This window comes from Scophthalmus maximus, chromosome 6 (genome assembly GCF_022379125.1).
Source record: "Scophthalmus maximus strain ysfricsl-2021 chromosome 6, ASM2237912v1, whole genome shotgun sequence".
Classification (NCBI taxonomy): Eukaryota; Metazoa; Chordata; class Actinopteri; order Pleuronectiformes; family Scophthalmidae; genus Scophthalmus; species Scophthalmus maximus.
The window spans coordinates 11,081,194-11,105,084 of NC_061520.1; the positions used below are offsets into that span (position 1 = coordinate 11,081,194).

The 23,891-nt window shown below is 41.4% G+C and overlaps 4 protein-coding genes across 8 annotated transcripts; 3 read left to right on the forward strand and 1 right to left on the reverse strand.

Moving 5' to 3' along the window:
- The first annotated feature begins 570 nt into the window (after positions 1–570).
- On the forward strand, positions 571–2,999 carry tcta (T cell leukemia translocation altered). Its single transcript, XM_035632810.2, has 4 exons — positions 571–697; positions 840–1,230; positions 1,328–1,379; positions 2,365–2,999. The coding sequence occupies exons 2-4, from the start codon at positions 1,020–1,022 to the stop codon at positions 2,405–2,407; spliced, it is 306 nt and encodes a 101-aa protein (XP_035488703.1). The 5' UTR covers positions 571–697; positions 840–1,019; the 3' UTR covers positions 2,408–2,999.
- An 8-nt stretch (positions 3,000–3,007) lies between these two features.
- glyctk (glycerate kinase) lies at positions 3,008–8,505 on the reverse strand. 5 transcript variants are annotated; one of them, XM_047332898.1, is made up of 6 exons: positions 8,368–8,505; positions 7,259–7,613; positions 5,000–5,382; positions 4,768–4,919; positions 4,511–4,686; positions 3,008–4,416 (listed from the first exon to the last, which is right to left on the reverse strand). In XM_047332898.1, the coding sequence occupies exons 2-6, from the start codon at positions 7,382–7,384 to the stop codon at positions 3,526–3,528; spliced, it is 1,728 nt and encodes a 575-aa protein (XP_047188854.1). In that variant the 5' UTR covers positions 7,385–7,613; positions 8,368–8,505; the 3' UTR covers positions 3,008–3,525. The 5 variants fall into 5 exon arrangements, with proteins under 5 accessions (XP_047188854.1, XP_047188856.1, XP_047188855.1 ...); XM_047332900.1 differs by having other exon boundaries at positions 5,000–5,386; XM_047332899.1 differs by lacking the exon at positions 7,259–7,613 and having other exon boundaries at positions 5,000–5,386.
- Positions 8,506–8,636: 131 nt separating this feature from the next.
- wdr82 (WD repeat domain 82) lies at positions 8,637–13,291 on the forward strand. Its single transcript, XM_035632809.2, has 9 exons — positions 8,637–8,798; positions 10,682–10,779; positions 11,444–11,510; positions 11,632–11,731; positions 11,852–11,968; positions 12,075–12,230; positions 12,528–12,597; positions 12,679–12,821; positions 13,079–13,291. The coding sequence occupies exons 1-9, from the start codon at positions 8,638–8,640 to the stop codon at positions 13,106–13,108; spliced, it is 942 nt and encodes a 313-aa protein (XP_035488702.1). The 5' UTR covers position 8,637; the 3' UTR covers positions 13,109–13,291.
- Positions 13,292–13,853: 562 nt separating this feature from the next.
- LOC118310051 (twinfilin-2) lies at positions 13,854–21,834 on the forward strand. Its single transcript, XM_035632808.2, has 9 exons — positions 13,854–14,350; positions 17,202–17,380; positions 17,885–17,980; positions 19,201–19,305; positions 19,455–19,469; positions 19,868–19,993; positions 20,108–20,258; positions 20,629–20,750; positions 21,180–21,834. Exons 1-9 carry the CDS (start codon positions 14,254–14,256, stop codon positions 21,345–21,347), a joined length of 1,059 nt encoding a protein of 352 aa, XP_035488701.2. The 5' UTR covers positions 13,854–14,253; the 3' UTR covers positions 21,348–21,834.
- Positions 21,835–23,891: the final 2,057 nt, after the last annotated feature.

The following is a 23,891-nucleotide window of genomic DNA, read 5'->3' on the forward strand; positions in this document are numbered from 1 at the left end:
ATTTCCAAAGTTGTATGACACATTATAGTAATCAGATAACATATCAGTGTTTAAAGAACAAGTATTAAAGATCAAACAAAATGAAGATGAATCAATAAAAAAAGAAGTGTGCGGGAACTCCCACTTTATGGAGCATTGTTTTTTGATGAAACAGCAAATGTCAAATTCTAGGTTATATCAATGTCCAAATGTGGGACTTTATTGTTGGAATTATTAAATTATTAATTTCTCAAATTGATAACGTAAAAAGACAGATCATGAGTATGTGTTGTCAGAGTTGTCTGAGCAATTGGTTTTTACAGCTGCTGAAGTTTCAGAAATGAAGTCATACTGATGTGCAGATGTGGGACTTTGAATTTGTAATTTATCTTAATGGATACAGTAAAAACTATGTGATGATCTAAAAATCAAGTCCATCAGTGATTGCCAAAAATTCTGGAGCAATATGTTTTGACAGTACAGCAATGGCATCGGACTTAATGTCATATGTCATATATGAATATAATCAAATCCATGTTGTTTCTCTATTATGCATTGTATACAGTATATTAACCGTTTATTTTGAAAACCGGATATATCTTGCATCTACCATACAGGCTAGAATACAGGGGCACTCCAAATGTTGGGTCGGCTGGTTGACTACGGAGAAAGGAATGACGGATCGTTTGAGCGCAGTAGCATAAGCATGGAGCTTCAAGTTGGTAGCTTTTCATTTGCAAAATATAACAATGGTGTATGTAATAAACACTGACATATTTTGATTGATGAATCAAAATCTTGATGAATCTTTTTTGTTAATACTTAGCTGAAATTAACAAAAAAGGATGTTTACGTTGCAGGAGAAATGGGCTACATTAGTTACGTCATCTCCGATTCTTCAACCCTCTACGTAACGGTAGAGATGGCGACCAGGTTCTCTCATGCTACCTAGCTGAAGCGACGCTTTTTAACCCGGTCCGACGGACACGAAGACCCTCCAGCTCCAGTTGGCTTCACAGGAGCTGGACGAACCGGACACCATGGAGGAACCGTGGGACTTTGAGTTTTTGTCCCGCATCGCCGACAGCTGCCTGTCGTTCCTCTCCGAGTTCGTGGACGACTGGCTCGCTAACGACATGCGAGTGTCCATATTCAAGATCCTACTCAGCTGGTTGATCTTCAGTCTCATAGCAATTCACTTCGCGTGGAAAGTCTACGGCAATACCGTGAACGACATGTATTACCGACAAGGTGGGTTTTCTCCTCGACGGCTTCCGTATCGCTCGCTAAACCGTCGCCAGCAACGTTAGCTTCATTTTCTGTCTTTGTTGTTGTTGTTGTTGTGCAGGGACCGGACAGAACGGAGGGACACCTGATACAGCACCGCACACGAGTGGATGGTAAGTGTCCGAGCATCGAGTTGCTTCAAGCAGCAGGGACCTCACCCATCACACATAGTGCTGTAGTCTCGACTGCTTCAGCTTGGTTGTGTTAGCACCACTGCGGGGAGCCAGGTTTGAGATCATCCCCCTGTTTAATCATGGTCCTGTAACGTCAACATTTCATTGTGGATTGATGAATCCATTCCAAAATGGAAAAATTATGGTGTTACAGCAGCAGGTATCCGTTACACAACACACCTTGTAGAATTAATTAGAAATACAAATTAGAGCCCGACATTAGCCTTTCACAGACATATTGGTTTCGGCCGATATTTTTAAGAGCCCGACCGATATTATCGGCCAACTGATTTGAGCCTTTAAATGTGCATTTATGTTTGTTATAAGTTCAATGTATTTGGTTGTATTTATATTCACAATTTAGTTTTTTTTATGATAATGTTCATGGTTAAACTAAAATATCAAGCCTCAACTGCATGTCTTTGTCATAAAGGTTTGATAATGACATATTAGGAATCATTGACAGATTATATATATATATATATATATATATATATATATAGGCCAATGTATCCGTATTTCGGGAATCTTGTACTCACAAATATCAGCATCGGCCCCCAAAAATCCATATCGTTGGGGCTCTAATACAAATGTTAAAATATAACTGCAGAACTATACAAGTAAGGAATATAAATATAAAGAATGCACATATTAGTGCAATTGTGCGATCAGTTACCAGCAATGTGCATAAGAATCATGGTAGCATGAAAGGTGCCAGCATTTTGAGTGTCTCCGTAAGATAGAGGTGAAGTGTTGTACAGGATACTGTCCCTAGTTACGTTGAATTCAGACAGTGTAATAATGTTCTCAAAACAGAAGGTGGATCATTTATTACCATTATGCCAGCATTGGTGATTTCACTTAAGTTACATTACTCTTAGTCAGTTATTGTTTTTCTAGTAATAACATTCTGTTATTCTTGCAGGGAGAGCCAAGCAGGAGATACTCTGAAGACTCATCGGGATTAACGGGACAATGTGTTTTCATCTTGGACTTTATCCAAGTGAGAACTAGACAGTTAATGTCCTGCAGAGACGCTGATTGCACCCAGAATTTCTGAAAAACATCCAGATTCAGTGCATTGAAGATGCGATTGGATGCATTCTTTTGGTGTCTGCCTAAGAAACATGTTACCATGCAAGTGTCATACTGATATGCACTAAACCGCCTATATAGTGCTTAAAGATATTTATTTAAGTCTGTCATCTTTGGTCAATGAACAAGATTTTATTCTGCATTAAAACATTTAAATTTTTCCAAGAGGCTCTAAGAACGTTTTGATGGTGAGACCACAAGCAATGATGATGACAGCGAGTGCTTTGCATGTGTTTAATTCATGACGAGAAGGGTGTTTGCCTTGGACTTTTTTTTTTCAATCACAGCTATTTCATAAAAAATCCTTAAAAATCAGCTCATCTTATATCTGCCATGATTTCTGTGAAATTTGAACTTGCCCTTTCTCATAACTTGAGTATTGCGGGCACTAATAGGAAACAGGATGCTTGTGTTAAGTGATTACCCCCTTTGTTCCATTAAATTTTTCAACATTGACTCAGCAAACACCTGTGTTGAAGTGAAAACAATTTTTTACTGATTTAAAAATACATACAAATTTTAACTACATATTCATGTCATCTATGACATCTAAAGATTTGAATGGAAATCATCAATATGCATGTTCATGATGTGATTCATTTTATCTGAAAGGACAAACAGCTGCTTGGTCAATTTCTTGACAAAAACTATCATGAAGACAAAGGAAGATTGTTACAAATCTGTGATTAAGGGAAAGATACCGGAATATTAACTAGGTCATCAGTGTTTCTGTCACTAAGTTTATTGAGAAGAGAGATACTAGCTGTAGCTTTATTGTCACTGGGGAAAGGTGAAAACAGAAATAAACTGAGAACTCAAGGAGGATAACATGCTGCAGTCTGTGGGAAAACTGGGATTTGGGAGGATACAGACAAGAGTCCTAAAACAAAGTTAAAACTACACATGATAAGCTTAGAAAAACAATGTCTTTGACCGGCCAAGTCAATGTCCAACCAGAGTTGTATCTCTCCCTCACACACAAGATTTGAAATTATTCTACGTTAATGGGAATTGCTGGAATAAGTAGCATGTGTACATCCATCACATTGGTGCAAGTTAGGCCGGGTACAAGTAAATGTTGCCCTGCAGAAAGATGTGAAAAAAACGTATAAGAATCATTGTTGGTAAGGAAGTTGTTGATGTCCAGCCCCTGTGCTTGTGCTTCTTCATACAACCCCCCATCAGTAATGGCCCCTGCTGCGTCAGTGGGTCCATCCTGGCCATCAGTTCCACCACTCAGAAACACGGGACCATTAGGCGGGAGCTGCAGGCCTTTCAGCTCCAGTCCAACTCGCAGAGCCAGCTCCTGGTTTCGACCACCTCGACCCTTTCCTGTCAACTCTACAGTGGGCTCACCTCCAGCTAACAGACACGTGGCGCCCCATCCTTCTGTACGCCCTTCATCCAAAACCTGCATGGTGCGGCACAGGTCCCAGCTCGCCACGCCTACTTCAGGCCCTAGCCTCAGCACCTCAGCAGCAATCTCAGGAGGAGGTTCCTCTCGAGAACATGCAAAGCGGGCCAGGAGACCGTAAAGTCTGGAAACTGACTTTACATCACCACACACTCCTGGTGAAAGAACAACGGGGCGGAAACCCAGCTCTCGGGCACGGCGTCCTGCACACTTGAGGGCAATGCTGTTGGAGCCAATCACAGCGTTGAGAACATTTTCTGCCTTGTCTGTCTTTTCCTTATTATCCATCCGCTGGGAGTTTGGTCTTCCAAGGACATCCTTTACTGATGCTGGTATAGAGTTCAACAGCTTGAACCGTTCAAGGACTGACAAAACTTCCTCAGGCCAAACTTCACTCCGGACTGTGGGACCACTTGCTATCAAGTCCAGAGGATCTCCAATAACATCAGACAGTATCAGTGCAACCACCTGTGGAGGGATCGGAGTGGTGACATAAAAACCACAATCCTGGTATTGGTTCTTCTCAACAATAAACAGAAGTTAATAAAAAAAAGTATGTTACTTGTGCAGGATGAGCATAATGTGCAAGTCCTCCACCCTTTAAGAAAGAGAGGGCCCGACGCACAGTGTTCAGCTCTTGAATAGTGGCACCAGCAGCTGCAAGTTTGCGGGTAACATCCAGTTTCTCTTGCAACAAGATTGGTGGGATTGGTGCTGGTAACAGCGCAGAGCCTCCGCCTGGAGAGAGTGGAACCACTTATCGTTAAATTGAAATAACATACTGTTAAGAATAAGCAACAAAAGGAGTTATGTGTTTACCTGAAATCAGTACAAGTAACACGTCTTTCTCCGTCAGTTCACTGGCTAACTGCTTGATCTGTTCAGCTGCTCTCTGTGCATCGGTGTCCGGCAGGTTGTGCTTGGCTCCCTCCATCACTCGGATGCGACTGTTTTCTTTTAATAACAGGTGGCTGCAATGGAAATGAGAAATTGTACTGTGCTTTTCTGTGCAATACTTTAAAATTGTTTGCCTTTTTGAGATATAGCTCACCCTTTCCCATGTTGCTTTAATGTCTGCTGAATCCCATGCGGCACACTTATGACTCCTCTCACCAAGTGATCCCCCATAATCCTCTCTGCCTCGACAGCCATGCCCAGTACAGCTTTTCCAAAGCCCACCAAGTGAAGGTTGTGTTTGAGTGGGAATTTTTGACCATTGATAATGACTGAGTCATCCTTCCGCTCTATACTCTGCCGGACCACAGTGTCTGGCTGCACAGCCTCCACTGCAGCTGCGAACACTTTGCGTGCCCGTGAGTCCATTGACATTTTGCACAACGTAGGTTTCCTCCTACCCACGAGGGCCAGAAGAGGCTGAGGCCGAAACAGGGAAAGAACACGTGCCATGGACAGTTCACTGGCTCTGAGCATAAACTGCCTGAGGGATTAAAAACGTCAGTGTATAGCACTTCAATAATTATTTTTTAAAAGAACACATATACAGTATACTTGAATGGTGTACTGTTGAAAAGTGAATATCAAGTTGGCAATGCCACCTTCTTTCAAAGGCACTGAAAAAAGTAAGCAGTGAGAAGATTAACAAAACAAAAAGTTAAGTAAAACGTACATGAGTGGAATGAAGCTAAATTTCTTGGCCATAAGAAAACTGCTCAAAGCTGAAAAGGAAGTGGACAAACCTTTGCCTAGTGATTTTGTTTATACCAACCAAAACATTGCTTAGCTTGAGATAGATCATATTACACATTTCACAAAATCAAACCGTCTCTCATACTTCTGATACAGGACTCATGCAGCCTACCTGTAAAGGTTTTCAATGGGATATAAAGCCTTTGGATTTCACTGGAAGCCTGATATGTGCCCTCTTACTCAGCAGTCAGGTAGTGTAGCTAAAATCTGACCGGACACTCACTGGACTTGTGTACCTTGTGTGTAATAATTGACTTGAATGAACCACAGAAGACAAAAGAGCGCTGTGGCCTGCGGACTGTTCAGTGATACCAGAAGTTAGTTCAGTGCTGGTGCTCACTAACACACGTTTAGACCGATTTGTGAACAATATTTGAGAGAAATAAGCCTTGTGTGTAAATAGAAAAAGTCTTAGACCTTTGAGTTCAGCCCATGAAAAATGGGGGCAAAAACAAAAGTGTTGCGTTTATAATTTTGTTCAGTGTATATTTGGGGTAATTCATCTATGTCAATATCGATGAATTGGTTAGTCAGGATTTGGAGGTGAATCGTAAATAAGTCAGGGACTCTAGTTTGTTTTTTTGCCGAGAGTCTGCTCTTCAGTCAGACCAACAGAACTAATGAATGGCATATGTGAGCGAAAACCCTTCAATAAAGACAGGTTTGATCATGCAAACTAAATGCTAGCCTTTGAAAGTTAAAGCTAAGTTTCTGAGTGATCAAAAACTTTTAATCTGAATTTCTGAACCTTTAGTTCAGATAATACTCTGGTCAGATTTAATTTGTGGACACAGCCATAGCAGCCAGGTGGCTAATGGTTTTCCCAGGCTGTTTGCTGCAGACTAACACACCAACGACAGATGAAGTACGAGCTGAAGGCAGAAGGGAAACTGGGACTTTCTCACCCTTATGTGATGGACTGTCTGTCGCTCGACGTTTCGACCCTTACATACAAAGGCTTGTTGCACTTGTGGCAAAGAGCAATGTCAGCATCACCTCTAGTTGGGGCACACTATTGTGTGTGCATGCGGGTCGTGTTTGTGTGTGTTTGTGTGTGTGGGTACTTGTACTTATTTCTTTGTGAGGACCATTTTGAGTATATAGACCTAATTGAGTGTGGACAATTGTCAAAGGGCTGTTCGAGGGTTTAGGTCAATGATGTGTTGTTTAGGGTTGGTGTGTGTGTGTGTGTGTGTGTGTGTGTGTGTGTGTGTGTGTGTGTGTGTGTGTGTGTGTGTGTGTGTGTGTGTGTGTTGGGTTAAGGTTAGGGTTGGGCATTTAGTTGTGAAGTTTAGGGTTGTGTGTGTGTGTGTGTGTGTGTGTGTGTGTGTGTGTGTGTGCGTGTGTGTGTTATAACTGCAGCATTAGTAAATAGAACATCTCTTTCCTTCATTTCTGCACAATGAAGGGGCCTGTTTAATAGCAGGTCTTGGTACCAATCATGTGATTCAGTTGTCTGCTCTTAATCTAACAAAAACAACAAGATGTCCACGGCCCTTACAACCGCCCAGGTGACATAAAGTCCAAGGGGTACTGTAGGAAGATTGAACCAGTGAAACGAGAAACGTTAAAAACGTTAAACTTTGCTTACGAAGTAACGTACACTGTATGTGATCAGATGTCGTGAAGAGACACGCGCTCCTTCCTTCCCTTTCCCCTCACGCCCATGGACATGACATGGAACTGCAGAGACACGCTCACCACGCAGCGACAAGACTGACGTGTCCATTAATCCTCCCCCCGGGACATGTTGGAAATACCACCGTTGACTTCAAGACCCGCGTCTCCCTTCTCGGTATTAGACGAATCGCCTTTCTGTTTAGTTTTCCGTATTGAAAGAGATCCGGTCGGGAGTCACACGCCGCAGCCTGCTCTGTTGGACATGCGCACTCCAGTGTCAACAATAACACCAGCAGCCAACTCCGAGGGGGAAGTGGTGGAGCATGGGAAACCGAGTCCTGCCGAAAGGGGCAAGCCCAAAACTAGTAGGACGGAAACTTTTCAGTGTAGATTAATCTGTAGGATATGTTTTTCCTCTTAATCGATTAGCTGTTTGGTCCATAAACCTTCAAGAAAATTGTGAAAAATGTCCCAGCATTTTCTCTCAGTGCCCAGAATGACCTCTGTTTCATTTGGACTCTTGACTTTTGCCTCGAGAGGAAAGGATTTGGATATTTCATATCTTGACCCAATACATTGATGATATGTAGATAGATAGATAGATAGATACAGTGCACTGAACATTTGCACTGTATAAAGATTCACTGCACATACACCACACATATTTAAACAGTGTTTACACAGTCCTTATTTATACTTAATACTACTGTAAATGTTTCATTGCAATGTTTACACATATCTTGTATCGTAATGTATCTTTAACCACATTTGTACATATATATATATATATATATATGCAGCTCCATATGCAAATAACTAGTTCACTGCTATTATGTATATATTTATTTTTATTTGTTGTTTTTTGACGTTGCTTTGGCAACGTAAACTTGTGTCCTTTGCCAATAAAGTTGCTTTGAATTTGAATTTAGATAGACAGGCACACAGAAAGATAAATAGATAGATAGATAGATAGACAGACAGGTAGGGCGACAGTTAAAGCTGAAAGAAAAACATCAACCTCATCCTTAGCCTACGTAGGTGAGCAGATATTATGTTGTTATTTCAGTGCTGGCGGATCTCGCGATAACTTACCATGTCGCGTGGTTTCCAACCGATGCGCGTGTCAGGTGATCTATTTGCGCGTCACCGACGGTTCAAAGGCGGTGCTTTTTCCCTCCCGCACACCAGAAGCATCGCAGGCGCGCTCCGGTGGCTGGGTTTTAATCCATACTTTCTTGACAAAAAGAACACGTTTTTAGCACAGCTAAAGTATATTTAAGTGCACCACCACAAGTGACATCCATAGGCCGATCTAACGTGCAGCACGAGGGCCTGCTCGCCCTCGCAGAGAGACAGGCCACCATGAAGCTGACGGACAATGTGCTGCGGAGCTTCAGGGTTGCTAAGGTGTTCCGAGAGAACTCAGACAAAATTAACTGCTTCGACTTCAGCTCGAACGGGGAGACAATTATTTCCAGCAGCGATGACGATTCCTTGGTCTTGTACGACTGCCAAGAGGGAAAGTAAGAGCGGCTTTTGTCCATTTTTGGCTGTTGTGTGTGACGGTAGCTAGCCGCGGCGCTAACTAGCGAGGCCCGCTACGCTGCGATCCCCGCAGCGGGTTGTGTGATGTGGGGTTTCTGTTCGTGCACTGTTTAAAATTCAAAAAAAAGAAAAAGTGGAGCCTGCTGTGTGAAAGTAAACCATACGTAACGAAGTGGGCTTTGCAATCTCATGGAGAGCGTTAGTCGCCGCCGGGTGTGTTGTGTGATTAGAAACATCAAAATCAGTTAAACTACTCTTGGATCGGGTTGCTTGGCAACAATATTATCAACGTCAGGGATTTTTTCCATTAAAACGCCCCGGGGGGGAAAAAAAATAGTGCACGAGTTGTGTGCAAGTTGGATAGTTCGGATCGGAGTCCGGCGAGAGAGTGGTTTCTCTCAGCGATCGTGCCCGTGTCTGTGGGTGGTGGTCGTGGTGGTCTCGGTCCCCGTGGCTGCCCCAGTCCCTAAGACAGGATCCTGACGGGATTCATTAGACCCATGTATGCGACGAGGTCCCAGATCAGAGGAGTGTTACGTGCGTTTGTTCATAGGAGCGCGTGTGTGTGCGCGCCAGATCACAGGAGCGTGTGTGTCAGATCAGAGCCAGATCACAGGAGCGTGTGTGTCAGATCAGAGCCAGATCACAGGAGCGTGTGTGTCAGATCAGAGCCAGATCACAGGAGCGTGTGTGTCAGATCAGAGCCAGATCACAGGAGCGTATGTTTGTCTCAACAACAATCAACAAGCATTAAAGTAAAAAAAAAAATGACCATCAAAAACACAAATCTAGAAAGTGAAATACACACAACTGTATCGAGCAGAATACAGTAACACATCCCAGAAATACTAGTACATGCTAGCAGTCCACTTTGAATCACATCAGACAGTAGAAAGCTCTCCAAATACACTTTCTGCTAAGTGGAAACCCTAACAGAGAGGATGCATAGAGGCACAGCCTGGAGATTAGTTGATTAACACTACTTGACAAATCACTATCATATGCTGTTTTTCTTTAATATAAGTGATTGCACACAGAAGATGTCTCAACACATCATTTGGGGCTTCGGGAAATTTAAGCGGACGACATTCACCTTTTTCTGACGTTTCATTAAAAAAAGCTTCCAATCAAAGGTATAATCTGTATATTGGTTTGCAATGGAAATAATCATCAGTTGCGATCTTAGATCTGAACGGAGTTGACTCGCACACAATGAATCACCAACATGTTTTTATATTCCGATGACTAATTAATCATCCAAATCATTTATATTGTTTATTAAAGATGTAAAACATTTGCTGGATCCACCTTCTCAAATGTGAATATTTGCCACCTTTCTCCCACTTGTATCAGAAGTAGGCAGGTACCATGAAGGGCCTTGCCTAAGGGCCCACACTGGATTCTTTTTTTAGCCAAGCAATCAAACCCTCCTAGTTTTGTACCAAAGTCAGTGGTATCACCCACTAAGCTATACCAGCTGCTTATTTATAAAATTATGAATATATTATGTTAGGTTGGTAATGTGTGGTGTGGACAAAACAAGCACTTTGAAGATGACAGAGACTGTGGCAGGAATTTTTCACAGTTTTCTGACGTTTTATAGACTAAACTATTGATCCGTGTTCAAGACAACTAACCAAGAAGTAAATCTACACTAAAGCTCCTGGCTCAAAGAGTTATATAATTACTGGCCAAATAATATTTCAGTATCCAATACATGAAATGTTTTGTGTAAGAATGTGAAGCAATTTACAGGGAAGGTTTATGTCTGCTCCCCTACAGCACCAAAACTTGAATCTGTGTTTTTTTTCTTTGCTTAATTTTAGTTGATTTAAGTTTGCTCTTTTCTGATTCATGGCAGACCCAAGAGGACTCTCTACAGTAAGAAGTATGGAGTGGATCTAATAAGGTACACGCACGCGGCAAACACCGTGGTCTACAGCTCCAACAAAATCGATGGTATGTTGATACACAAATACTTGTTGGTAATTTTTCTTTGGATAATGTAGCACGGGTGAATTTAAGTTTGTGCCAAAGGTGATATTGTTAGTGTTCCACTGTATTGAAGAATTTGATCAAAAATCTTTTATCTCAATATATTTTTTTTGCTGTCCATAACTGTAATGATATGATGTGTGGTCATAAATACTAAGAAAAATCATTAAAGAAATTGATTATTGCTCAATACAGCCAAAGAAGTAGACTTATTAATTTCTGCATATTTTCAGACTTGTTGAAACACGTCTTTAAAATTCCGGAGTACACATTTACGTTGAATCGTTGTATTGCATTAATCAAAATTTCAATTCCATGAGCTTAGTTGAATGTTCTACTGGTTGGACTGTGTAGACATTGATGTACAAAGGACGTCCCACGTCTGTGGACAGCAGCTGAATCACGGACGGAGACGCTGCTCACTTTGGTCTGAGGTAGTTGTTTGTACAGTTTGAGGGTCTGTGATTCTGCCCCATACAGGAGCTAACTGTACAAGTGACTGCCTTGCCCACGGTCGAGTCTCTTCATCAGACTTCCCTAAAATGAACTTGCTTCTGCTTGACATGTTTTAATGTATGACACGGGAGTTTTCTTACTCACTTTGGTGGTATTGTTCCTTTTCCTTAAGATACTATCCGATACCTGTCCCTTCATGACAACAAGTACATCCGCTACTTTCCTGGGCATAGCAAAAGGTGAGGACTGGATGTTTTTTAGTGGCTTGTTTTTTATTGTTTTGTATTTTGATTTAATTCCCTGGTTTAAGTTGCTCTGTTCTCATTTTTCCTTTTTCTTCTTTTTTTTTTTTGTGACCAGAGTGACGTCTCTCTCCATGTCTCCGGTAGACGACACATTTATTTCTGGGTCATTAGATAAAACTATTCGACTGTGGGATCTGCGGTCACCCAACTGCCAAGTATGTATGGTTTGTCGTAATTTTGTGAACATCAACCGGTGTTTCTCTGATATGATATATGAAATTGTAAAAGAGGGATGTAGCTGATACTGATATTATCTTGTTCTTTGTCATGTCTAGGGTCTGATGCACCTGCAGGGGAAGCCAGTTTGCTCCTTTGATCCAGAGGGTCTCATTTTTTCTGCTGGAATAAATTCAGAGATGGTTAAACTTTATGACCTGCGCTCATTTGACAAGGCAAGAAGTGTTTGTGTCTGTGCGAGACATCATTCATGATGTACTTTAATCTAAAAATTGAGATGCAAAAGAGAGAAAAAAGAGTCATCATCAGTCTTGTCAACAGGGTCCCTTCGCAACCTTCAAGATCCAGTACGATCGGACGTGTGAGTGGACTGGTCTCAAGTTTAGCAACGACGGAAAACTAATTCTCCTTTCAACGAATGGCGGTGCTCTTCGCATCTTAGATGCCTTCAAGGGCGTTGTTCTACATTCCTTTGGGGTAAGCGACAACTCCTACTTTATGTACCAAAGTATTAATAATTGAGACTAAAACACAGACCGATGGACCTCTAAATCACACAACGTGACAGTGAAAACTTCACACTCACAAACAGCTTTTCAATGTTAGTTAGTTTCATTCATGTTTTTGAAGAGTGACAAGGGTACAACAAGTTCCAAACAAACAATAGCTCTTAATATGCAGGTTGTATTAATTGTCTATTGTGCTGTGTCCATAATCTGCACAGGATATTGATGTTGTAATTGCTCACGGATGCTGTTGTTCCTTCTCCCTCAGGGCTATAACAACAGTAAAGGTGTCACACTGGAGGCATCGTTCACTCCCGACTCTCAGTTTGTTATGATTGGTAAGTTAAGATCAGTTAAGCCTTTTTTTCTCTTGTTGTCGCCACAGTTTTGTAAATGGTTTCGTTGATCATTTGTCACAGGCTCTGAGGACGGTAAGATCCACGTGTGGAATGCAGAGAGCGGTATGAAGGTGGCTTTATTAGACGGGAAGCACACGGGGCCAATCACGTGTCTGCAGTTCAACCCCAAGTTCATGACGTTTGCGAGTGCCTGCTCCAACATGGTGAGTGTGGACTCGGGGAGTTCACTTCTAAACGTTGATAGTTGGATGAACGTTAGCCGTGCATTGTTTTCAACACCATGTCACTAAACTGTTCAACTCACGGACTTAACTTTCCTCTTTCCGGTGACATTATTGCATTTTATTTATTTATTTCATCATTACCCAACTGTCATTACACTTGATACAGCTGGAGGCTGCTATAACACGAGGAGTTTCATGTGTGTTTTACTGAAGTTTTATGCTCTCTGATCTTTCAGGCATTCTGGCTGCCGACCATTGATGACTGAGAAAGTGAAGGCAAGGCTTCTGTCAAAGTGACCAGCAGGGGTCAGCATTACCAGCTATTTGAATATCACAGGGACTTGTGGCAAAACAAATTTAAATTGTAAATAAGTGTTTTTTTCAGAAATAGATTTGTTCTCTATTGTCGTTTTTTATATTTCTATTTAACATTAAATTGTTTCTTTGTACGTCTTGCCGACTTTTTTATTGTGTCAACTGTCCTTGCTTATGAGCCAGATTTTTTATTATTTTGCAGACATTACATGTAAGATTTTGTTTGTGTGTGTGTGTACATATATATATATAATTTGTGTATCAATCCAGTTTTTGTCCTGATGTATGTTGGAATCAGTTGAGAGCCAGTTAAAAATTGGGCCTATACTTTTTTTTCATAAAGCATTGTTTTTATATTCATGCTGGAAGGAAAATTCCAATTTTATTTCATTAAGTTTAATTCTCACTACAGATATACGTTGATTCAGGTTTGAGATATACGTTGATTCAGGTTTGAGAATCCTTTTGTAATAATAGTTGGTGTTTTTCTCAAACAATACATGGTCGAATCAAAAGAAGGATACAGTCCACTTCATTGTTCTACTTGCTTGATGTAGTAATCACTGAACTATCAATGTGGCCATTTTGGAACACTTTGTCAGATTAGTTGTTCTTTGCTCCGAAGTAAAAGCTGCTGATATGGTTCGCAGGGTCACACTCCTCCTCCACTGTCGGTGCTGGTGTGTGGTGGGAGTTTCACAGACCACTACCCAGGACTGGACAGTCAGCCGGTCGGTGGGAGCTAAATTTGGGAGAGAGGTGATCAGGTTCCCTGTCTGTGTGCACATGATACTGTCCTAGTTACTTGAGCAATGTCCCCTCTCACACTGTCACACTCTCTCATCGAGTTGAGACACACTCAGCGCTCCTGTTCTTCAGCGGTCAGACCAGCAGGTACTTGGTCACATCTTCTGAAGTAAAGGACGTCTGTACGACAGACTCTATTGGTTGGACTTCAAGTGTGTCTTGAGCGGACTGAATTTTTTGGGCCTTGTGCTGCGGAGCTCCCGTTTAGTCTGTTGTTGCTGCTTATTCTTCCGTCTCTCGACACCCCTGCTACTGCGGCTGGCAGGAGGAAGAGACCGCGGACCCCACCATGTTTCTCGCACTAGTGGTGACGCCAGAGCTGAGGCAGTTCCTGGCCAGAGCCAGAGGAGGGGCAGTGCGCCTCATCAAGGTGCGCATCCAAGACGGTGAGTGACCCAGGGCAACGGGCAGTGTGATGTGGAGCAGTCGAAAACAGATGAACACCTGAGTAGGCCACAAATCTCATCAGGAAAAAGGTTCCTAAACACAGTTTAACAACATTTTGGCTTGCCAGTAATATCAAAATAGGAAAAACAAAGTGCTCACAAGTTATCGGCTAAAACTAGGAATTATTTTGACACTGCAGGGAAAATGACTAATCAATTATCATGAGAGTTGCTGATTATCTTTCTGTCCATCAACTTGCTGAATAACCACTGCAGCTCAAAATGACACTGTCCGCATGTGACCATTAATATGTTCTGTTGTAAACACTTCAAGGAAAGAAGAAAAAAAACAGGTTGGAAATCGGACAAAAAAAAATTCCCCTACAACGTGACTAAAAGTTGTGGTGCAGCCCACAAAGTTTCCAAAACAGTAGATGACAGGCCACTGGTTCCCAGCCCGGGGGGTCAGGACCCTCAGAGCGCCGTGACTTGATTATCCAGGCATGAAATGATGAAGATCACTTTTATCTTTTTATTGTTCAGACTTAATCTTCTCATTTTATGTAAAACAATTTACTTTTACATTTCATCCCTCCAAAAGACACTTAATATGAAACAGTCTGACGATAAAAAATTACAAACATTACATTCAAGTCACATATTTTAAAAAGGTAACGAATCATATTTTCAAAACCCCCGAAGATTGTTTGACAACACTTGTATCAATGTTCTAAAAGACTCCTAACCATCCAATGAAAAAGAAAATCCGTTTGCTGCATTTTATTAAAATAAATGTATTTGACCCTTTTTTAAAATTGCAATTTTATTTTCAAATCCAGGAAAAAAAATATACATATCCTCTTGCTTGTAATTGAAATATTACAATGTATAAATGAGATATAACATTGTAGAATTTTTAAAAATTTGATTTGCATGATAAACATTGAGCAAGTGCAGCTACCTCCAACCATCTTTATCTGATTGACACAAAAAAAACCAGGTCAGAATAAGTTTGTATTATGCCGTTCAATCCTCTTTTCATCCAGATGGTTGGAAGATTCTTTTAAATGTTTTGGAAAACTTTTAGAAAACTCCTCGTACGACGCTCTGTTTTTTTTTTTTGTTTTTTTTAAAGATTGCTCAGCAATTGATTTTTAGGAAGAAAGAACAACAACACACGCTGGGCTCTTTGACCCCAGTTCACAATCGAGTGAGGCCCAAACGGGTCCTGTCGTCAGTGGAAACGCACATCACTGAGGAGACATACAGCTTGACGGGCAACATGTAGCTGACGCATAATATTTACACACACACACACACACACACACACACAAATGAAAACAGGTTAGTAAATCACTGCTACAGACTATTTGGCTGACTTCTTGGAAAAGAGAGGATTGCGGCAACTGTTGTTCAGCTGTGTGCGCCGAGGGGTTCAGTGTGTCAGCTGAGCGGTTCGCGGTCAGTGAGGCAATAGGTTTCTAGGTAGCTGATTATGGACGTGGACTGGTATGTTCGTGAGGTGTTTACATCTCATTTTGGCGTCTGACCACTGCCACGCAGCAATGTGATTCATGGCAGATGGGTTCTCGGACTGTCTCTGTCGCTTGTGCCCATATTACGTCAAATATTTGGTCTCACATTTGGTGCGTTGTTGTTCACGGGGATGAGCCTGGTGATAGAGAGACAGAGAGACAGACAGACAGACAGTCTCGCAGCATCATGGTGTCATGTCTGTTTTACTTCCTTTGACCGAAGCACTTTGATCTGTCTGAGTTGTCACTTGACTATTCCGCGCGACATGTGACTCGACATGGTTTCGTGCTGCCGTCAAGTGACACTCATGTTCGTTCCAATGTCAAAAGAGAAACAAGATCACACTGGTCGGTTTCGTCACCATTGGCTCTGCGTGCCACTTCCTGTCACCTATCCTGATATAACCCACCCTCGCCGTCCCCTTGATGGTGGATGTCTGATGAGTTCACCGCTGTCCTAAACGTCCATGTACGTACAGTTTCACAGCAACATAGACTCATAAAGACGGGGACAAAGAGAGAATGGCGGGTGGAAAGTATGTGTGTGTACAGGGTTGGAATGTGTTGCAGCTCAGAATAGCAACATGCCCCAAGAGACAGTCAAGAAATTCCCCCCTTCACCCCACAAGGACATCAGACTTCAGGTTCACACGTTTATGTTTTGTGCTCTTAATTAAACTATTAAGTTTTTGTTGTCGGCTCCGTCCAGGTCCCGTCAAGTCAGGCAGAAATGAATCCTGCGATATTTTTAACATGTGGAGAACAGCGAGACGCAGCTCAGGTTCTGCGACTCACTTTGGTTGAGCGACTTTGAGAGTTTACACAGGAACCTAACGAGTCACGAGACTGTGATGGTTGAACAAGAAGCAGAAATAATTAACGCTTTCTGGGTTTCAAAACATCATCAACATAATGTCTTCAACAGACAATAACATAATATATCATAAATGTATAATGGAGGCCATGTGGGCCCATGCTCATGCAGTGACCGGCAGCAATTCAGCAAATTGACAAATAAAGTTGAAAATGAAATATATGTTATGTCTTGGTATCTCACAAATTATTACTTATTATTTGTCCTTTGAAATTATAAATGTGTGTCTGTGTGTGTGTAATTGTGTAATTGTGTTATACAACTCCGACACTGTACATCTGCTTTTTTTTTTACAACCACATTGCAATAATACTAGTCCTTCTACGTATAAATCATCACTCACTGTGACTGTAGACTGACTGACTCTTGCTTTATGGGTTGAAGGTCATGATACATACATTATACAGGCTGAGGTATGTGATGGGTCATGGTCTGATTTCAGAGCAGCTGGTGCTCGGGGCCTACAGAGAGCCGGAAAAAAGCTGGGAGCAGGATTATAATCGCTTTCTGCTTCCTCTCCTGGACGACGAGGAGCCCTGCTACATCCTGTACCGCCTCGACTCCCAGAATGCACAGGGCTATGAGTGGATCTTCATTTCGTGGTCTCCGGATCAGTCTCCAGTAAGACATACCGCATAACCTTTGTTCTGCACTATATATATATATATATATATATTATATGTATTATGTATTACTCTTGTACTTACTATCTTAATGTCATTTTGCTCCTCAAAACATTCACCAGGTAAAACTCATGCAAACAGCATCAGTACCATCTGTAAACATAGCCTGAAGGAAACCAGCAGCACCTCTCTTCTGTCCTCATATTTCTCCAACCATCCTTAATTTCCCATAATACAACTTGATAGCATTAGTCATTACACCCTGTCTGCCTAGTAGACTCTCATCTTTAAAACTCCACACATCTGTTTTGTAGCAGAGGTAACAGAAGATATTATACAACCAATTTATAACGTGACTGAATGTGTTAAATTGAGTCCTACAGTAGTTAAACACATCAGTTCGGTAGCGTTTCTTTGCTTTTTCCCAAAAAATTTATAAATCACCAAAACTGGTGATTATCCGGAACAGCAAATGCATCAACCTTTCCTCTGACGGTTGCAGGTGAAACAGAAGATGTTGTACGCTGCCACCCGAGCCACAGTGAAGAAAGAGTTCGGTGGAGGCCACGTGAAGTACGAGATGTTTGGCACGGCCGAGGTGAGAACTATCAAAATGTCATCACACTGTGGAGAGAAAAAGTAAGTGAAGTATGTATAAATCTTCAAATGTGGTCAGATCTTCATCTGAGTTGCAACAACGCACACGCACAATCTATTTTAACTTATAACTCACACATCACTGTGTTGTTAATACGGCAATAAAACCTTCACAGGGTTGGGTGGGAGAAAGGATGGTAATGACATGAACGAAAGCTGACGGGAGTCAGAAGTTGGTCAACCTGGAGTTTAACTTGGACCATGCAGACGTTGGAGTTTGCGGTTCACAGGGAGCATCTGCTGTTGTTGAAACACAGAGATCTCTAAAGGTGGAACACGGCTGCACATCGCGGAGGAAAACGCATCACATACTGTACATGCTCGAAGTTTTACAAAGAAGAAGCTTGACATTCCACAACGCTCCTGGGAAAAGGTTCTGTGGACTGGTTGAATGCTATGGTTGAAGAGAAGAACATGCAGTTACACGTACAGGGGTACGGCGTAAAAAGAAAAGGAAAAAAAGGGCACTGCATACCAACATGGAAACGTCATCCCAAAGGTGAAGTGGGTTGAAAGGAGCGTCGTGATTTTTCCGGACAGCTTTTTGCTTCTTCTGTGCCCGGACAGCTCGCCACCCATCGAGGGGGGGAATGAAAATTCCCAAGTTTATCGAGGTATTTTTACACGATAATGTCATGGTGGCGGTCCGCCAGCTGAAGCTCCGTATAGACGTTGGGTGGTGCAGCGGGGCAAGGACTGTCAACAGAGAGAGACTTTCAAAAAAGAAAACCCAGTCAGAGTCCAGACCTTAACCCCAAAGTCAGGCTGTGGAACGACCTCAGAGATCCGTTCACACCAGGCGTCCTGAGAACATCGCTGATCTGAAGCTGTTCCGTGGGACGAAAAGATCCATAACTCCTGTGCAGATACTGGAAAAGCTCGTTTCGAAGTAACTGATGCCAAAGCAACCAGTTATTAAATTCATCAGCACTGTGAATTCTTCATGGATGCGTCCAGTACAGACACAAATGTTTGAGTTTTGTTTCTACACTTGTGACTCAAATGAATATAAGATAACACAGATACTAATACAGAGAACCAGGTAATCCAACAGGGTTCACGGTCTGTTTCTTGCCACTTGTCATTGACTGCGACAGATTGTCTATTTCACTTTGACAACATGTTTTCAAAAGGCCCCTCTTGTTTTGCTTGCAACACTAGGAGGACATCTGTTTGATGGGCTACCAACATCATGTGTCATCCTGCTCCGGTCCGGCCCCGCTCACATTAGCCGAGCAGGAGCTCCAGAGGATCAAAATCACTGAGGTGAGGGGTCAACGTGCCCTCTGTAGGGTTGTCAACATTGCACATAGCTTGGAAGCTGATTTGTTTTTGTGTTATTGTTTTTTGCTTCAGTCTAAAAACGTATTTTTCTCTATATGAAATGTAACATTATGTTGTGATTGCCTTTTCAGGGTCGGGTTAAACAGGTACGTTGACACATGATACATATGTGGGGTTTTTTTTATTAAACAGACAGTACCTAAATTTGTTGGATTAAAAAAAAAGACATTTGCACTACAGTATACACAGAAAAAAGAAAGAAATTGCTCACTGACTTGAAAAAAGTACTTCAATTTGTAAAACACACATGAATTAGTTTGTTTTTAAATTAAAGTTATCAACCGTGTTAACCTGCCAACCTCTAGACTTAAACAATTTCATGTTACCAACTCACATAATTTCTTTTGAGATGGTAAACTATTTTCTTTTTTCAGTGTAGAAAGATAAATTTGTATCAACCCATCAGACACTTTCTAAATTTTGCCTCAGAGGCTCAAACTCACAGTTGTAAACATGTGTTGTCTGTGCATGCTGCCCCCTGCAGGTGACGACAGAGATGAGCGTGGAGACAAAGCACCAGACAATCCAGGGCCTCGCTTTCCCTCTGCAGCAGACGGCCAAGAGAGCCCTTCAGCAACTTGCCCAAAAACACATCAACTACATACAACTGGTGAGGATGTGATATATATGAGTACGGTTACTTACTAGAAAACACAGAGCGGTTTGGTGTCAGGAGCGTTGACATGCTAGATTCCTACAGTGCATTTATTTTATTGTGTTGCAGAGGTTGGACGTACAGAAGGAGATAATAGAGCTGGTCCATTCCAACCCGACAGAGACCCGAGATTTGCCCAGCAGAGTTCCCAAAGACACTCCCAGATACCACTTCTTCCTCTACAAACACTCCCACGAAGGAGACTACCTGGAATCTGTCGGTATGTGCGTGTGTGAGCCCGAGCCGCAGAAACTGGGAACAGAAAGCCTTTTAAAATTAAGAAATAGTTACTTGTGACTTATACAAAATGGCCTTATCTCGGAAATTAGCTGTGAGAAAATATTGATTCTCCTTTGCTCCTTTGTTTCATCTGAATAATTTGTATGTGCTCGAAGAGGTGAAGTTATCTAGTATTTCTCAAGAATAAAAGCAAAATCCAGACACAGGCCAGGGGGGGGGGGAAAGTTTTTCAATTTCTTTCACTCGTTGGGAGTGTTGCCACTAGGTTTTTTAACAGCTGATCTACATCAACATGAAATATTTAGTTATGATTCCTAGAAATCTAATTCCTGCTCTTTCCTGGTCTGCAGTGTTCATATACTCCATGCCAGGGTACAGCTGCAGCATCAAGGAACGAATGCTATACTCCAGCTGCAAGAGTCGACTACTAGAGGAAGTGGAGAAGGATTACCATTTGGAAATTATTAAAAAGGTCCGAGGTGCCACTGAGGACACTTGGGGTTCAGTGTTCTCTGCATTTTTTTTTCTTAGAAACTGTTTTTTCACTATCTTCAATTAAAAACATGCATGCCGTGTGTATTTTAGTGGCTGATTCCTAGTATTTCAGATTAGATACTGCGTATTTGAACAACTTTTAGACTTCCAATACCAAATAAATAAAGGATAATTGCTGTTACTCACCAACATTATCTGACACTTCATTCAGATGTTAATTTTGCAAGATAAAACTTAAAGAAAATCAAATCAAACCGAGAAAATTGGGGGGGAAACTGAGGGTACATTGGGGGGGGACTTGAATTCATGACCTCAGACTTGATACAATTTTTGCTTATAGCCCTTGTTGTCTGTATACACAATCCATATATATGTATTAGTTATTCATGTTTTTTTTCTTTTGCAGTTGGAGATTGAGATCGGAGATGAACTGACGGAGGAGTTCCTGTATGACGAGGTCCACCCCAAGCAGCACGCCCACAAACAGGCCTTCGCTAAGCCCCGTGGTCCGGCAGGGAAAAGGGGACACAAGCGCCTCATTAAGGGGACGGGAGGGAACATGCAGAACAGCTAGAGGTAGTGGGACAACACCTCTCCTCCCGGTCGTGCCTGTAGTTCCAGCTCCGTCTTTATTTCCCTAGACCCCACTCACTCTCACAGAGGAGTGAACACATCGATGGATTTCCTCTGCCGTTTGTGTCCCGAAACACTTGTAATAACAAATATGTTTTTAACGGAAATGTGTTTTAAATAAGATGTCTCTCTTTGGGTTTCTGCTCCCCTCTCCCCTCTCCCTCACATCTGAAGCTAACACTGTAATAGGCGTGTGAGGCTACTGAATTGTAAATGCATAGACGGACGTTTCAGTGCTAGTGCCTTGTCTCCAGGTGCAAGTTTTGTAACAACAATGTTTGTAAGAAAAATACAATATGAAAGGAAATTCTAAATAAAATCATGTTTATAATGTAGTATTAAGGAAATTCTAAATAAAATCATGTTTATAATGTAGTATTAAGGAAATTCTAAATAAAATCTTGTTTATAATGTGGTATTAGACCTTAGTACAGATTTGTGTTTTTTTTCAATCTGGCATGCAACATTTAATGAGCAGGGCTACTTCCTGTTACATGACTACTTATATCCTTGATGGTCAGGGTGGCCCGTTTTTTTTTGTTCATCTCAACACAGGATAAATAAAATGTCTGATTAAAGAGGTCTTAGATCAGACCAACAGATGCACATCCAGGCATCTCCCACAGTTGTCCCCTTGTCACGGCAAGTGCAGGGAGGTTGCAGTGTTTGAAAGTCGGCACTGTGTCGATTTAACCCTACGAGGTGAGAGATTATTGGTTGCAAGCTCGATTTCCGTCGCTGCTTCCGCGTACTTTTAATGCAGAGCCATTGGCCCGCCACAGTCACGAGGAGTCAATCTCTCACGACCATGAACGTCTGCAACAGACGCAACGGCAATGCATCCCATTGTTGTCGAGATATTTCAGATCGGTCCAAAGATATGTGTCCTGCATCATAAATATTGGTGATTACACTTTAGTTTATGAAATCCCTGACCTTAAATTGCAAAACTGCATGTACCTGCAAAAGGGAAGAAAAAAAAAACTGGTGGGACTATATACTTCACAGATTTTGTCAATCAAATCAACTAGTCAATAAGTTGCAACGCTGCAGTTAAGGAGAGCCTCACTCAGCAGTTCTTCCCAGGCCAGTTCCCAGTTAACAAAGCTCTGCCTTTTCTCCCCAACAATACAATGAATCAATTTATGCCTCTGATTCCAGGCAGTACGTTTTTTTTTTTAGGACCTTCAGGAAATTCTGGTACTCATTGTAAGCCAAACATAATTTAATTTACTAATTCTCAGAAAGTTGTGGTTTCACTGCATGTCCACACAGACAGTTAGGTATTGTCAGGATATCAGTGTGCAGATATGTGGTGTGGGACTTCGTCTTCATTTGTGCAGTATGGTGCAGACAGACGCTCCTGTCACGGACATTAATCATTACATTTTTGCATGCGGAGGGATTGACATAATCTGCTGAGGATCTTCGAAAACAAACATTTTTAAATATGCAATCTTACTGAGAATGTTTTTTATCTTATAGTAGTGATCCAAAGTTTCTATACACTGGTGTTTCCTGTTGACTTTGATAATACTTATAATAGTAATGAATACAATTATAAAAGATGTATTAGTATGTGGTGTGGGATTGAGACATAGCAAATGTGACAAACAATGGCTCACACATATTCATAGATGACAAATAGTGTATGTTTCGCAATCAAGTTACAATAGTAACGTGTAATAGATCTTTTTTCTGTTTTCATAGGTGGACATCTACAAAAATCTACAAAACCCTTCAGCGTGAAGACTCAGCAGCCGCTGGTCAGGATGTGAGATTTAACTGAACCGAATAAACACTGAGTCCGGTCAATTCACTTTTTCCTGCGACGTTGCTCCTGACTTAAGGAGAAAGCTGACAATTACACAGGGAAAAAATACACCAAAAAATGAAAAAGGAAAACATAATCACCAGAATTTACAGGAGAGCGCAAAACACTTAGCAACAAATGAACAACAAACACTGGGATGAATAGCGTGAAGATCATTTACCTTTGAAAATGATCCAAGAGTGGATTGGTCACTTAAAAACACATTGGTCAACATTGCACGTGCACAGTAGAGCAGATGCAAGTATTTGATATTAAATTAAAAAATTAAGGTCACTTTAGTTTTAATCAGGGCAAATGTTTAAAAAAAGGAAACACTCAAAGCTTATGAATACCTTTGCTTCTTCATGTAAGACAAGTGAAACTGAGCTTTAGTCATTTGGTCAAGTAGTTGATCGACATATAATAAATCTGCATGTATTTTGGTAATCGATTAAACATTTGTAAACAAGTTTTTAATGAAAAATGCTAGTTGGACAAAATGAGACACATCACCTTTGCCTCTCAGAACTTGTGATGGGCAAGCTTTGCTTTTCCCCCACTTTATACAGAGCAAACTACTGATCAATAAAGAAAAATAATCAGTAGGTTACTCTGTTTGAAAAAAAAAAAATCCTTAGTTGAGTCCATCAACATCTCTGCAGATGAAACAAC